This window comes from Cibotium barometz, chromosome 47 (assembly GCF_041138505.1).
Source record: "Cibotium barometz isolate CiBa-2024 chromosome 47, ASM4113850v1, whole genome shotgun sequence".
In the NCBI taxonomy this organism is placed as follows: domain Eukaryota; kingdom Viridiplantae; phylum Streptophyta; class Polypodiopsida; order Cyatheales; family Cibotiaceae; genus Cibotium; species Cibotium barometz.
In genome coordinates, this window is record NC_141092.1 from 41,914,555 (window position 1) to 41,929,263 (window position 14,709).

At 47.4% G+C, this 14,709-nt stretch overlaps 1 protein-coding gene across 1 annotated transcript; it reads right to left on the bottom strand.

The window, feature by feature from the left end:
- Positions 1–10,226: 10,226 nt before the first annotated feature.
- On the bottom strand, positions 10,227–13,915 carry LOC147611700 (uncharacterized). Its single transcript, XM_086784756.1, has one exon. The coding sequence runs from the start codon at positions 13,114–13,116 to the stop codon at positions 10,384–10,386; it is 2,733 nt and encodes a 910-aa protein (XP_086640882.1). The 5' UTR covers positions 13,117–13,915; the 3' UTR covers positions 10,227–10,383.
- Positions 13,916–14,709: the final 794 nt, after the last annotated feature.

A 14,709-nucleotide genomic window follows, 5' to 3' on the forward strand; every position in this document is an offset into this window, starting at 1 on the left:
CCCAAGTAATGGTACTGAGCCTGCCACTCGTGATCAACGAGGAATAGAAAGCGGAATACTGACCAGGCAAGTGGGAAAGTAACGTGATGGCTATATCTTCGGATGATATCTCTTTCCCAGCTTGAAGGACTTCCTGCTGAAGGGCCTGCAGCTTGTTAATGTGTTCCCGCATCGTCGAAGACTTTGCAGGGTTCATAACCCGCATCTGCACTTCCAAGGATATCCGCTTCATGGGTGACACCCTGTTGTACAAAGAAGCCAAGTGCTCCCATATGCCTCTCGCCAGCGTCATGTGCTTCACATGGTTGATCACCTGTGGTGTGCAATTGAGAAATATACACGACCGGACCCTGGCGTTGACACGGTCCCACATGTGTGCCTGTGCCTCCCGGTCCTTCCTCGTCGATAATAACTCTCCTTCCTCAGCTTCCGGCCGTGGCACCCCTATGATAATAAAATTAGCAAGATCATATGACTCCAGAACTGACTCCATCATGACCTTCCAGATGCCGTAATTGGACCCGTCCAACTGCCGATCCACTGGGAACGTGGGGAGAGTCGGAATCTTCACGTGCTTCTCAGCCATCTTGAGTAAATCTGCCATCTCGGAGAGTAACCTGAAAGGGTGGGTGGGTGGGAAAAATCTGAAAATCAGAAAATATGCAAGTGGCAGTCCAGCCCCTCTGCTCGCCTTCCTCTTGCACCTTCACTTCCCGTTCAGCCCGAAACAGTCCACCGATCAGCAACCTGTTGCTCCCCCTCTTGCTCAGAAAAACGCCCAAGATCTCCTAGAGCCTAGGGCTCTGATACCATGTCAGAATATGCAGCGGAAATGACAACCAAACTTGGGTAGACAAGAGCAAGTAGACTGCAGAAAATAATCGGCACAAGAAACACAGAGAGATAGGTGTGTAAACTCTTCTCTATACACAAGATCCCGAAAAACTGAATGAGAAAGTGGTGGGGGCTGAGGGGCAATATATACATCTCCATGTGAGCAGTCGGCCAGCTCCAGAAGGTGCCCACGACTGTGAAAAATGCCCACGACTGCTGAAAATAGCAGTCGGCCAGCTACAGATGCCTACGCCTAGTCAGAACAGGTCGGCCAGCAGCCCAGATGCACACGACTGAGGAAAGTCCAGTCGGCCAGCATTGGGATGCTCCTGGCATCACCTGGCAGCCCTCCAGCCACTAGGAAAAAATGGGAAAAATAGGGAAAAAATACGGGGAGTGTGGAAAAATGATATACGGGCGGGCACACCCACAACAGAGGCCCTGGTGTATACAAATAGACAGGAGATGACTTCTAACAGGAGCTAGCTAGGTTGCATATCATGATTGTATACTCCATGCATATAGCTTTGCATTCTCCTAGTAGTAGAGCTCCATCCCCTCCACCACTCATTATACTTATTGCACACCCAGATTCAGCTTTTTTAGTTCAGTACTTTTTCATTTTGTTGGGATGATAGAGGATACCCCATACAGGTACACCGATTTGTCTCATAGGCCGAGTTCGGTCTTTTGGAAGACGTTAATAAAATCTTTCTTTCTTTCTTTCTTTCTCTATTTTCTGCACATCTTCATTCAGTTTGTGCGTTAATTCCGTCGCGAAAAGAGTGCTGACTTCTGAGCATTGAAGTTACCGATCCTCTCCAAAGCTTCCGCATGTTACAGTGGTATCAGAGCCTACTTCAAGTGCAAAGATTCAACAAAGAAACCAGAATTATTTCTCGCTTGTGTGGTTGGTTTTTAGACGCCGGTGGACTACCCCTTTCGGAGTGACTCCTGTCCCTCGAAGGACGGTTGGTTTTCAGCCTCCGGAAGCCTCCAGACGTCTCCCACACAGATAGTGAATGGTCAAATTGTGTTCCGGAAAGGAAGTGCATTTTTCTGCTATGGCGAGCTTCGACGACGAGAGAGACCAAGAACCATGGGACCAAAGTGCACCAAGTAGCCCAGCTAGGGCACCAGGCTTGAGTGTTACAGATATGTTCCAGCAGATGATGCGAGCAATCGCAGACCAGACAACCAAGTTGGACGAGCAGAAGGCGCAGATCTTGGCTCTGGAAGAGCGTACCCATTCTCCAGCGTCGCGTTTTCCATCTCCTCCTCACTCTCCTTCCAGCCTTCAGAAAATCTGACGGGCGGTGAAACAAACACTCGCACATAAAACACTTCAACGCCATTGAGGACCTAGAAAAGGAAAACAAACAGGGGGAGCTAGAGTGCTCCTGCAAACAGTACACAGACACCGATTGGCCCCAAAACGCAGTGGCGCCCCTTGCGGTATTTCTTTAATTGATTATAAGAGCTTTGATTACAATAAGGCTGGGAACTCAGCCGTCATAGTAAGCCTGCAAATACCCTGCATCATGGCTTCATATCCACTCAGCATCCACAAACAAGTCCAGCCATTGTTTACCTCAAAAGACTCTCACACATTGAGTCCTGCATACAGAAGCTTTCTCCCATGATCAGGGCTGCCACAACCATCCATAGCCTCTCACCCTATGAACAGCATCACACCCTGACACATCCAGTGCTTCTGCATCACAACACAGACTCCCAAACTCTCTCTCAAAAGAGAACTCGCATCACAGCACAGCATACCATACAGTCGACACACCTGTACCAACCTTCTCTACCTTCCAAGAGTACTATCCATCTCTGTCATGGATTCCCTGTCCCCTGCCCAATCAATAGCAAGGCTGTACCAAACATGAGTCCATTCCTGTACCTTCTGCCTGCATGTGACCTATCTCCTAGAGAAACCCAAATACATGTTTCCTCGAGAAACCTACGACCTGTTTCCACATGAAACCCTTAGGCCTGTTTCCCTTTGAAACTTCTGTCCTGTTTCCATACAGAACCATTCATGGCACCATCCAACAACAGTGCCAACAACGGCATACATCTAATTACCTGTTCCCTCATGAAACATCTGGAAACATAGAGATGCCCAAAACTGTAGGTCCCTCTGTTCCTTTCTAGCAGGAAGAAAACAATCTGCTCCAAGAGCACCCAGCCATGCGAGCTTGCATCACTCCCATGCCAAGAAACATAACCACGTGACCTTGTACTTGCAGCCAATAACCCATGCACAGCTGAATTTGCTACCAAACAAAAACAGCCCATAAACAGTCCTCAACTGATCTCAAAACAGTCCCGAGCATTGCTCATGTTCATAGACACATGCACTGCCACGAAACAGTCCATAAACCCTTTCCAAAACAGTCCCGAACCAAAGCAAAGAGAAGCTGAAAGTTCCATCAGTTGAACGCCATCGACATGATGTTTATGTTCATGAAAAAACAGCCCCTGTCCACCTTTATGTCCAGAGAAACCAGCCCCCTAGTCACCCAAGAGAAGAGCACGCAGCCATGAGGACCTGCAGTCCAGCCCTCTTGTGCACCAAGCAAGAGAGAGAAAAGAGCATGTGCCACAGCTTCAGCCCCCTCCTCAGCTTTTGCACACAGAAAAGCACCCAAAAGCAGCCTGCCAGCCCCCTGTTTTCTCCCAAAAAGCAAGAGAAAGAAAGAGAGAGATCTGTCTTCAGTCTCCAGAACCTCCCCCAGACTTGCGAAGAGAGAGAGAGAGATCGGCTGTGCACTTCCTGCAGCCCAACAGTCCTCCGAGGAGAAAAGCACATATCTCTGCTGCATCTGCCCGTGCAGCCCTCCCTGCACACCTGTCCGCTTCTCACCAGAGAGAGAGAGAGAGAGAAAGAGAGAGAGAGAGCGCTGCAGTCTGGCAGCTTTCCAAAAGGGGAAAGAGAGTGGGTGAGCTTGCTAAGCTGTGCGCTGCCCTGCAATCTGCCCGCCTGCGCTCCTTGGTGACCAACCGTCAAAGAGAAAGCACCCGTCTGCTGGCCCGACTTGTAGCTAGAGAGGGAGAGCCCCCAGCCCCCGTGTGCCACCTGCAAACAGCCCGCCAGCCTGCTGTTCAACCCTGTTCCTCTGTCCAGCCCACGTGCAGTCCATCCACATGGAGTCCAGGTCGTCAGTCGTCGCCAGAGAGAGATTTAGAAGCTCCCTCCTTCAGAATCTAGCAGTCGCCTCCCAAAAAGCATGAGAGGGAAAGAGGCGTGCCCCCCTCCAAAAGTAGAGTAGCCTCCCAAAATAGCTTTTGGGCCACCAAAGGTTATAAAACCTTTTAAATCAAAATCTCTTTGTCCCCTTCACACTTGGGGTAGTCCACACATGGGTTTCCTTTTTAACTCCAATCTGATGCCATTCACACTGTCCACCATGTCCCGACTCCCCATGCACACCTGCATACTGTCCAGAGAAAAACACAGGGTCGTGACATGCCAAGCATACTCCACCCACATCGACAAGTTTTCTGACCTCTCGGCAGATCTCACCGATCTGCTAAAGGGAGTGAAGACAAGAAGGCAAAAGATTCGAATGACTCCACGAGCGTTGGAGGCATTCAAGAACCTCAAGGTGGCTTTATCTCAGAAGCGCCTTGTTTAGCACTTGCCTCGTGGGACGAACCATTTCAGGTGATCACAGATGCGAGTAACATCACAATTGGAGGTGTATTGCAACAAAATGGTCATCCAGTAGCTTACATGTCTCCTAAGTTACTGCCCGCAGAGAGAAACTACTCAGTCTATGATCGTGAACTCCTAGCAATTATACAGGCCTTGAAACATTGGAAACATTTTCTGTATGGCCGTGACTTTGAGGTTCGCACTGACCATCAGGCATTACAATGGATTCAGACAATGCCAAGTGCACAGTGGAGTGATCGACAACACCGCTGGAGTTAGATATTCCAGCAATTCGGTGGTATGATTGAGTACCTTCCAGGAAAGGCCAATCCAGTGGCCGATACTTTGAGCAGGAAGGGACAAGTGACTACGATTCAAACCACTAGACTTCATCTTGTTGGTACAAGACTAGATGACATAAAGCACACGTAAGTGGATTCCGAGGAATTCGGTACACAGTGGAAACAGGCATTGGATGCCACAGGACCATGCCACTTTCTGATACGCGATGGTTGGCTTTTCTACAAAGGCCGACTATGTGTCATGGGGCAACTCTTCTCCATAATGCCCATGACGCCATTACAGGTGGTCATAGGGGCATGAATTCGACACTAGAGAAATTGGAACGGCAATATTATTGACCAAAGATGAGGCAAGATGTGTTTACATATGTACAACGCTGTGATATTTGTCAAAAGGTGAAAGCTCCTCGTGGAAAGAAGATAGGGTTGTTACAGCCCTAGCCAATTCCTAAGGGTCATTTCCAAGACATTTCGATGGACTTTGTCACGAATCTGCCTCCCAGTCCGAGTAAGCGTAATACGCAGTGCTTAACTATTGTTGATAGATTTAGCAAATTTGTTATGCTTATTCCTTGAAGGGCCAATGTGATCGTCGAGGATGTTGCCCAGTTGTTCATTCGGCATTGGTACCCGATGGGCGGGATTCCTAGGACCATAGTGTCAAACCGAGATGCCAAGTTTACCAGTCATTTTTGGAGGGCATTGTTTGATAACTTTGGTACTAAGTTGAATTTTTCCAGTGCATTCCACCCACAGACGGACGGCCAGACAGAGATATACAACCAGTTGGCCTTTGATGCGCTGAAGTGTTATGTCGACGATCAGCAAGGTAAGCGGGAATCATATTTGCCTTTAGTTCAAGCTATTTTAAATGATTCTTTTTCTTCAACTATTGGCACGACTCCATATGAGGCAACGTTTGGAAGACCTTTCGAGTCGTCGTTGACCAGGACCTCGTCTTCAGTACCTCAAGCGAACAGAGTGACGGAGTCTTACCCAGGAGATTTTAGAGTCAGTAAAAGACAGATTGGCTAAAGCGCAAGAGGCCTACACTCGATAGGCCAATAAAGACCGAAGGGATATGAAGTTTTCGGAAGGGGATTGGGTTTATCTTTGGATTATGAAGCAAAGGTTGAAACAGGTGGGCAAGCGATGCCCAAAGTTGTCTTACCAGGAGATTTTAGAGTCGGTAAAAGACAGATTGGCTAAAGCGCAAGAGGCCTACACTCGACAGGCCAATAAAGACCGAAAGGATATGAAGTTTTCGGAAGGGGATTGGGTTTATCTTTGAATTATGAAGCAAAGATTGAAACAGGTGGGCAAGCGATGCCCAAAGTTGTCTTTCAAGAACTTCGGCCCTATTCCCATCAGGAAAAAGATTAATGAGGTGTCTATGAAGTCAAAGCTACCTCCGAGTTGGCCTATGCACGATGTGTTTCACATCAGTTGGTTAAAGCCATATGCAGGTCCTATCCCTTCAGAGGTCAAAGACGAAGCGGAACCAGATATTGTTAATGAAGCAGAAGTTATGGTTCCAGAACAGATCCTTTTGCACCGTTTCAAGCATGGCTCAGGCCGAAGAATAAGACAGTTCCTCACGAAGTTTTAGGACCGAGGGACCCACGAAGCGGTATGGCTTGACAAAGTTTTTCGAAGACTATCAGGCGTTATTGACGGATTATTTGGAGGCTATGCAGCTTCTGTCAAGTTAAGCATAAGGGGATGTTACGTGCATCCCGCACTTGGATGCCACGTAGACATTTCTGTACAGAAGGTGCAGGACCTGGGATGGTGAAATGGTCCCATGTGAGCCCAGTCCGGGACGAGTCAGCTAGGGATCCATCTCAGTCGTCCGAGGTCAGGTGTGCATTGTCCTGCACACGAGTCCAAGGTCAGGTGTGCACTGTCCTGCACATGAAACAGTGCCAGTCCGCACTGTAAGTCTCCCTCTGGAATGATGTCAGTGATTCTGTGTATCTGGTATGGTACCGGATGCCAGATCACTGAGTAGTTAGTTAGGGTTTGCTTTTAGAACAAGGGGCCAGCCCATAGGGCTACCCCGGGTATTTGTGTGGGCATGGGGATAGTGTGAAACCATCCCCATGAGGGCCAGAAAGGCCCTGGCTGAACCCACCAGCCATGGAGGGGCTGTAGGACAGCCCAGACATTCAAGAGATGCAGCCTTTGTATGGCTGTAGGGCAGGTATGGGGCAGCCCATACAGGCTGCCCAGCCCTCAGATTGTTTGCAAAAGCATTGTCCAGCCATGTAGAAGCATGCGCATAATGCCCAGACAACAAGGGAAAGAAGCGCTGGAATTTATGTGATTTTTTCAGCATTAAATGCTGAAATACTCAGTCGTGGGACATTTAATGCTGGCTGCCTGGACTTCAACTGGCCGACTGCTCTAGGTGGAGTAGTATAAATAGGAGAGCCCACAATCCCATTTGTTCATCTCATTTCCCACCCAGAGCTCAAGCATAAAGGGGCTAGACAAGCCAAGAAGGTGCTAAGCAAAGGGGTGAAGGACTGCAGGTCAAGGGCAGGGAATTCCCAGCCAAGAAAGGTCAAGGATTTCTATATTTTCTTTCAGATTCACATCATTCTAATAAAGCAAATACACCATCCGTGGTGGGGGCCCTACAGAGGGTATTTGGGACCCAATACTGTGTCTCCTCTCTCTCTCTCTCTCTCTCTCTCTCTCTCTCTCTCTCTCTCTCTCTCTATTTTTTGCACATCTTCATTCAGTTTGTGCGTTAATTCCGTCGCGAAAAGAGTGCTGATGTCTGAGCATTGAAGTTACCGATCCTCTCCGAAGCTTCCGTATGTTACAACTGGATTGGCGTTTCCTGAAAGGTACTTAATCATACCACCGAATTGCTGGAATATCTGGCTCCAGCGGTGTTGTCGGTCACTCCACTGTGCACTTGGCATTGTCTTAATCCAGCGTAATGCCTAATAGTCAGTGCGAACCTCAAAGTCACGGCCATAAAGAAAATGTTTCCAATGTTTCAAGGCCTGTATAACAGCTAGGAGTTCACGATCGTAGACTGAGTAATTTTTCTCTACGGACAGTAACTTACGAGACATGTAAGCTACTGGATGACCATTCTGTTGTAACACACCTCCAATTGCGATGTTACTTGCATCGATGATCACCTGAAATGGCTCGTCTCATGAGGCAAGTGCTAAACAAGGCGCTTCTGATAAAGCCACCTTGAGGTTCTTGAATGCCTCCAACGCTCGTGGAGTCATTCGAATCCGTTGCCTTCTCATCTTCACTCCCTTTAGCAGATCAGTGAGATCTGCCGAGAGATCAGAAAACTTGTCTATGTGGGTGGAGTATGCCTGGCATATACCCACAAAGGATCTGATGTCATAGGCTGTCTAAGGTATTTCCCAATTGCAATCTCGGCCACTTTAGCCGGATAAAGTCAAATGCCTTCGGCGCTAATTATGTATCCCAAGTAATGCACCTGGAACAAATAAAATTCCGACTTCTTTTCATTGACATAGAGCTCATTGCTTTCCAACAACTTAAGGACTTTCTCCACATCAATGTCATGCTGCTCAACCGTAGCTAAAAATACCAGTATGTCGTCCAAAAATATGCACACACACTTTCCAATCAAATCCCGAAAAACACGCATCATCATGCGGTTAAATGTAGCTGGGGCGTTCGTCAAGCCAAATGGCATGACCACAAATTCATAGTGGACCCGTTCCATACGGAAGGCTGTCTTGGGAATGTCCCCCTCCACAATCTGCACCTGGTGGTACCCACTCTTTAAATCAAGTTTCGAGAACACCTTTGCTCCATTCAGCCTCTCGAGAATATAATCAATTCGAGGCATCGGGAATCTGCTCTTGATAGTCAACTTGTTGAGTGCACGATAATCAACACACAAACGGGAAGACCCATCTTTCTTCTTGACAAATAAGATCGGGGCTGCAAATGGCGACAAGCTAGGGCGGATGAAGCCAGATTACAACAATTCTTGGAGTTGGCGGTTCAACTCCGATTCCATTGCCTTGGAAAGGCGATACGGAAACTTGCTCGGGGGTTCCGAGCCTGGGAGGAGGTCAATCTTGTGGTCCTCCAGTCTGGACGGGGGGAGCTGGGGAGGGAGGTTGTCTCGAAGAAAAATCTTCTGGAAGTTTTCATGGAGAGCCAAGTACTTCTCGGAAGCACTGGCCACCATCTAGGCTGTCTAGATGTTTATCATCGCACACTGTGCGCCTTTCCTGACTGCTCGCTTAGCTTGCAAGTCGCTTATGAGTGGAAAGTTCGGAATTCCTAGCTCACACATAATGGTCACTGGTGCGTTTGACACATTCCAATTGATCTGGAACATGTGCTTGTCCCACTTGACATCTGGAAGAAACTTGTGAAGCCACTGAATACCCATAATTATGTCTGCTCCTACAAGAGGGGCAACCATAAAATCACGCACAAATTCTATGCCCTGAATAACTAACTTAGCACCTAGAGCTTCATACTTGACGCTCGTTGTCATGCCTGTGTTAAAACCCTCAACCTGTTTGTCCATCGAAGTCAGGTCGAAACGGGCACGCCTAGCGGCCTGTTCCGTGCGGGATCTAGAACCTGGGATACGGAAGGAGAGGGAGGAGAAGATGGAAAACGCGACACTGGAGAACGGGTATGCTGCTAGGTAACGCTCGTGCTCCACGCGTCGCATGGCTTCGTCGTCACGTTGTCGAATCTCCAATGCACGCATCTGCGACTCAAGCAAAGAGCTCAGCTGCGGCTGTGACCCCGCGAGAGGTTCCCTGTGTCGAGGATCTAGACCCTGTGTCGAGGATCTAGAATCTGGGATACGGAAGGAGAGGGAGGGGGGATGGAAAACGCGACACTGGAGAACGGGTATGCTCTCGTCCAACTTGGTTGTCTGGTCTGCGATTGCTCGCATCATCTACTGGAACATATCTGTAACACTCAAACCTGGTGCCCTAGTTGGGCTGCCTGGTGCACTCTGGTCCCATGGTTCTTGGTCTCTCTCATCGTCGAAGCTCGCCATAGCAGGAAAACGCACTTCCTTTCCGGAGCGCAATCTGACCATCCACTATGTGTGTGGGAGACGTCCGGAGGCTTCTGGAGGCTGAAAACCAGCCGTCCTTCGAGGGACACGAGTCACTCCGAAAGGGGGAGTCCACCGGCGTGGAGGTGGCACCCACGCCAAAGCATGGAGAGCTATGAGCATGCAAGGTATGTGGCAGGATTCTCAGGCTACAATCCAGTAGTCATTGATCCCAATGATTTGTTTTTGTTTTTTATTTTTCCAGCCGAGGTCAAGAACGAGCGAGCTCGTCTTGAGACTCGAATAGAGAAACGCTTTTGTTATTAGCTTTGTCGTCTCCAATAGCGGTGATCACCACAAGGCCACCTTTAATATAATAGCAATTTCATTAGTAACCAACTCCTCTGTTTAGCTATGATTAAAATGCCGTAACATCATTTTACACATGATAACAAGTGCGCAGAGAAAATGATGGTTTGGATCCTCATAAAATGACGAAAAAAAAACCTTACCGTCTCAAAAAATTTCCTATTTTTGCTTTCCTTTCAGGCCCTCTCACTTCTGGTTTTCTTTGACACCTTAGAAGAGCCTTTTCTGGTAGAAGAGCCCAGTGTTTTCATCTCTGGCTGCGTTTTTCCTTCTTTTGAAACCTTGAAAGATCCCTTTCTGACAGAACCAGGACTCTTTGTGTCCTCCTGGGTTTTCCCTTCTTTTGAAACCTTCAAAGACCCCTTTCTGACAGAACCAGGCCTCATTGTGTCCTCCTCCTGGGTTTTCCCTTCTTTTGAAACCTTCAAAGATCCCTTTCTGACAGAACCAGGCCTCTTTGTGTCCTCCTCCTGGGTTTTCCCTTCTCTTGAAACCTTCAAAGATCCCTTTCTGACAGAACCAGACCTCTTAGTGTCCTCCTCCTGGGTTTTCCCTTCTTTTGAAACCTTGGAAGAGCCCTTTCTAATAGAACCAGGCCTTGTTGTGTCCTCCTCCTGGCTCTCAACTGTGACTGACTGACTCTCAGAAGCTTCTGGAGTGTAGACAATTCCAAATACTTCTTTAATATACTTGTTAATTCTCTTGGTGTCCTTGGGGCTGAGACTCCGGAAGAGAACCTTCAATGCTGTATCATTAGGAGGACACCCTTGAACTCTCATGTCATTCAAAAGCCCAAAGACTTCCTTCAATCTGCCACCACGAGAAAACCCATCAAGCAAAACACCGTATGTAATGACATCTGGTCGGCAACCCTCAGTTTGCATTTCTTTGTATAGTAAGTCTGCTTCATCGAATTGGCTTGCATTGCAAAGACCGTGCATGAGTACAGTGTAGGTAACAGTATCCGGAACACATCTGTTTTCCTTCATGCTTTGGAAAAACTCTCTTGCTTCCAGTAGCTTGTGATTTTTACAAAGCCCATCAATGAGTGCATTATATGTGCAGGTAACTGGTACACACCCAACTCTCCACATCTCCTGAAAGACCTGCATAGCAAATTCAACCTCTCCAGTTTTGAACAAACCATCGATCAGCCAAGTGTATCTTCCTGAATCAAGAACAACATTGCTTCCGATAAGGGGCTTGAAAAGATCAACCGTCCCTGAAACATGGTGGGTATTGCCATCTATCAAAGCTGCATATGTCACTTTATCTGGCAGGATACCATTTTGCTCCATTTCAATCAAAAACCTTCTGATATCATCCAGCCTCCCTGCCTTGCTAAGACCTTTGAGGATAGCATTGAATGTGCTTCTAATGGGTATGCATCCTTGGTCTGTTATCACATCCAGAAGCTTCAGAGCGTCATCTGTCCTCTTTGCTCTGCAAAGACCCTGAAGGATCGGAGTCCAAGCAATTATGTCTGCGACGCAGCCACTCTTCAACATGTCATTATTTAAAAACTCCATTGCCTCGAAAACTCTGCCTGCTTTGCAAAGACCATTGATCATTGAACTGAAAGTGTATTTGTCAGGAGAACAGCCACTCTCTGCCATCCGCTGCAGCATAACACGTGCATCATCCACCCTTCCTGCCTTGCACAGTCCATCGATGAGCTCATTGTAGAGTATGGTGTCAGGAACGATTCCATTCTCCTTTGCAGCATGCATTAGATCACAAGCCTTTTCCACTTTACCCAGCTTGAAAAGCCCATGAACAAAAGCAGAATAGGTGTGGACGGTGGGTATGAAGCCTCTTTGAATCATCTCACACACAAGTTTTTGGGCTTCTTCAACTCTTTTCTTTTTGCAAAGACCACTAACCATGATGTTGTAAGTTGTCGCATCTCGTTTTACGGTGCCTCTCATGTTTTCAAAAAGTGGCCAAGCTTCATCAATTCTTGCCTGCTTGCATAGGCCATCAAGTAGTGTATTGAAAATCACCACATTAGGTGTTATGGATTCCTCCAGCATCTTGTCCAGAAGCCCCACAGCTTCATCCACTTTTCCAAGGTCGCAAAAGCCAACCATCAATTTATTGTATGTGACAACATCGGGAGCAATCTTAAAGGCCTTCATGTTCTCTACAAATCTAGAAGCATCATAAGGCCTCGCTGCTTTGCACAGACACCCGACCACACCATTAAGAGTCAAAGCATCAACACTCCCAGGAGTTCCCGCTACACCCTCCACCAGTTTCAAAGCTTCATCCAGCTTATCTCCTTTGCATAGGCCATTGGTAAGCATACCCACTAAGATGCTATTTGGATACACATCAGCATGTCTCATTTCCATGTATATTCTCATAGCTTCATCTAGATAACCAGCCTTTACGATAATGCTGAGGACACAGTTGTATGTTAAGGGCTCAGGTTTACAACCAAAGTCAGCCATTCGATGAAAAAGGCTTAGGGTTTCCTGAACCATGCCTTCTTCCCCCATGGTTTTCAGCATAAATGTGAAGGTTGGGGCTCTCACGGAGCAGTTCTCTGCTTTCATTTCTTCCAATATCTTCTCTAGCAAGTCAAAATGCTTGGCCCTGCAGAGAGAATGTATCATTGCACTATAAGCCACACCATTATGCTTGTACCCATTGTGCTGCCGAGCCAAGTTGAAGAATTTGTAAGCCTCTTCAGAATCCCCTTGCCTATTTATTAAAGTGCTTACCACGGTCGGTGTCAGTTTGGATCCATATCTCTGCAAAACTTCCTCAGGACTCAATCCAGAAGTGTCCATCTCACAAGCATCAGCAAGCTTCACCTGATGGAGAGCCCTTGCCTGTGTAAGCCTGGCATTATGTGCTGTTACTGCTCGGCCCATCACAAACCGAAGGTTTTTTGATGGGGACATCGCAGCCGTATGCTTTTTCAGCAAGCTGGAAACTAAGGCATGCTAGGAGCGCAAATCAGTATATTCGGCTTCTAGAAGACCTGGCAAGGTGCCCCTGGTCAGGTAAACTTCGCTTGCTTTGCTTCTTGGGTTCAGAAAAACCTAGCATGTTGCCCAACAGACCCTGTGCAGATCATTATATGCTTAGTTCAGTGGATTCTTTGAGCTTTAAAAACCCCGCAAGATGCGCAATTGACCCTGCGTATGTAAAACCCTGGCGAAGTCCACAATCAGCTGTGCTCTGAGTTTTAGGGTTCTGAACAAACCCTAAGTTATAACTCTAATTTGAGGGTGCTGGTTAAGCCCTTGCAAGGGAGCCCAAATCAAGCAGCAAGTTGCACAGATTAAGTCACTCACCAATTAGGTTCTTGATAAAACTACTAATTATCTGAATACTCTGAGCTTTGAACCCAGTGAGAGTTTGAACCGAGGATTTTTATGGTGCTGTAAGGTTCCCAAGCAAGATGCCCAGTTGCCGCTGTTTCTGTTGATACAGTGTGAGGATTCTTCTTATACCCTAAGCCCTACCAAAGCTGAGTTGTGGATCCTGCTTAAACCGTCACAAATCTATGCGGATTCTGCGTAAACCATGATTAGTCCTCCTCAAACCCTAGCAGAACTGATAAAACTCATCTTGCACTTAAGAAGCTGTTGTTGGAATTTTCAGTTGCAGGGTTCGAGGGGTGGTGAACCCTAATAAACTGAGATAAACTGGCACGCTAAACCCTCTCTCTCTCTCTCTCTCTCTCTCTCTCTCACACACACACACACACACATTAGATAAACTTAAACCCTCTCTCTCTCTCTCTCTCTCTCTCTCTCTCTCTCTCTCACACATTCTAAGTTCCTCTTTTGGTCCTCTTAGACTCTCCACATGACTATCTCTGGTCAACTTCGTCGGGCCCAAAAAGTGACCTGGGTGGTCGGACCGAGGCCTTCTCGCTCATGAAGGGATAGTTCCGACCAGTCATTCAAAAAGTGCGGAAAAAAGTTTTACCTGTAGGAAAAAAAGGGCAAGGAGTACACGTGGACCGATTTCATTCGCAGCCAAAGTAGGTGGGCATGGTGCCATAAGCATTTAGGCTTGAGCACTCTGTTGATGACATTGGCCGGACGGTGAGCTCCGACGTTGGGCCCCGTCCCACAAAAGCATTGCTGGACAGGGCGTTTAGTCCTTAACCTTATCATATCCTTCATGCCTTGCGCTCCTACTTCACCCATATGCAAACCTTCTTTGCCCCTCCTCCTCCCCTTTGCTCCATGCCCCACCCCTAGCAATGCCTGCTCTCTAAGTCTTTCTCCCACCAACACCTCCTATGTGTTGCTAGAACCTACTATTTTAGAGAACCCTGTGCTCCCTTGTGAGATCCACCCTCTTTTGGTTCTCTACGTGCAACCTATGTGATGAGCCACTTTACAAGCTTTTAAAATGCTATGTGAGACTGATGGAACCTAGAGAGAGAGAGAGAGAGGCTCTTGTCCACATGCAATTCTACAATGTAACGAAAAAAGAAACACCTTTTAGTTTTGGAATTTGCTAAAGTTGCAGAGAGA

Coding starts and splice junctions, on each gene's coding strand:
- LOC147611700 (XM_086784756.1), bottom strand. CDS start 13,116: ATGTCCCCATCAAAAAACCTTCGGTTTGTGATGGGCCGAGCAGTAACA.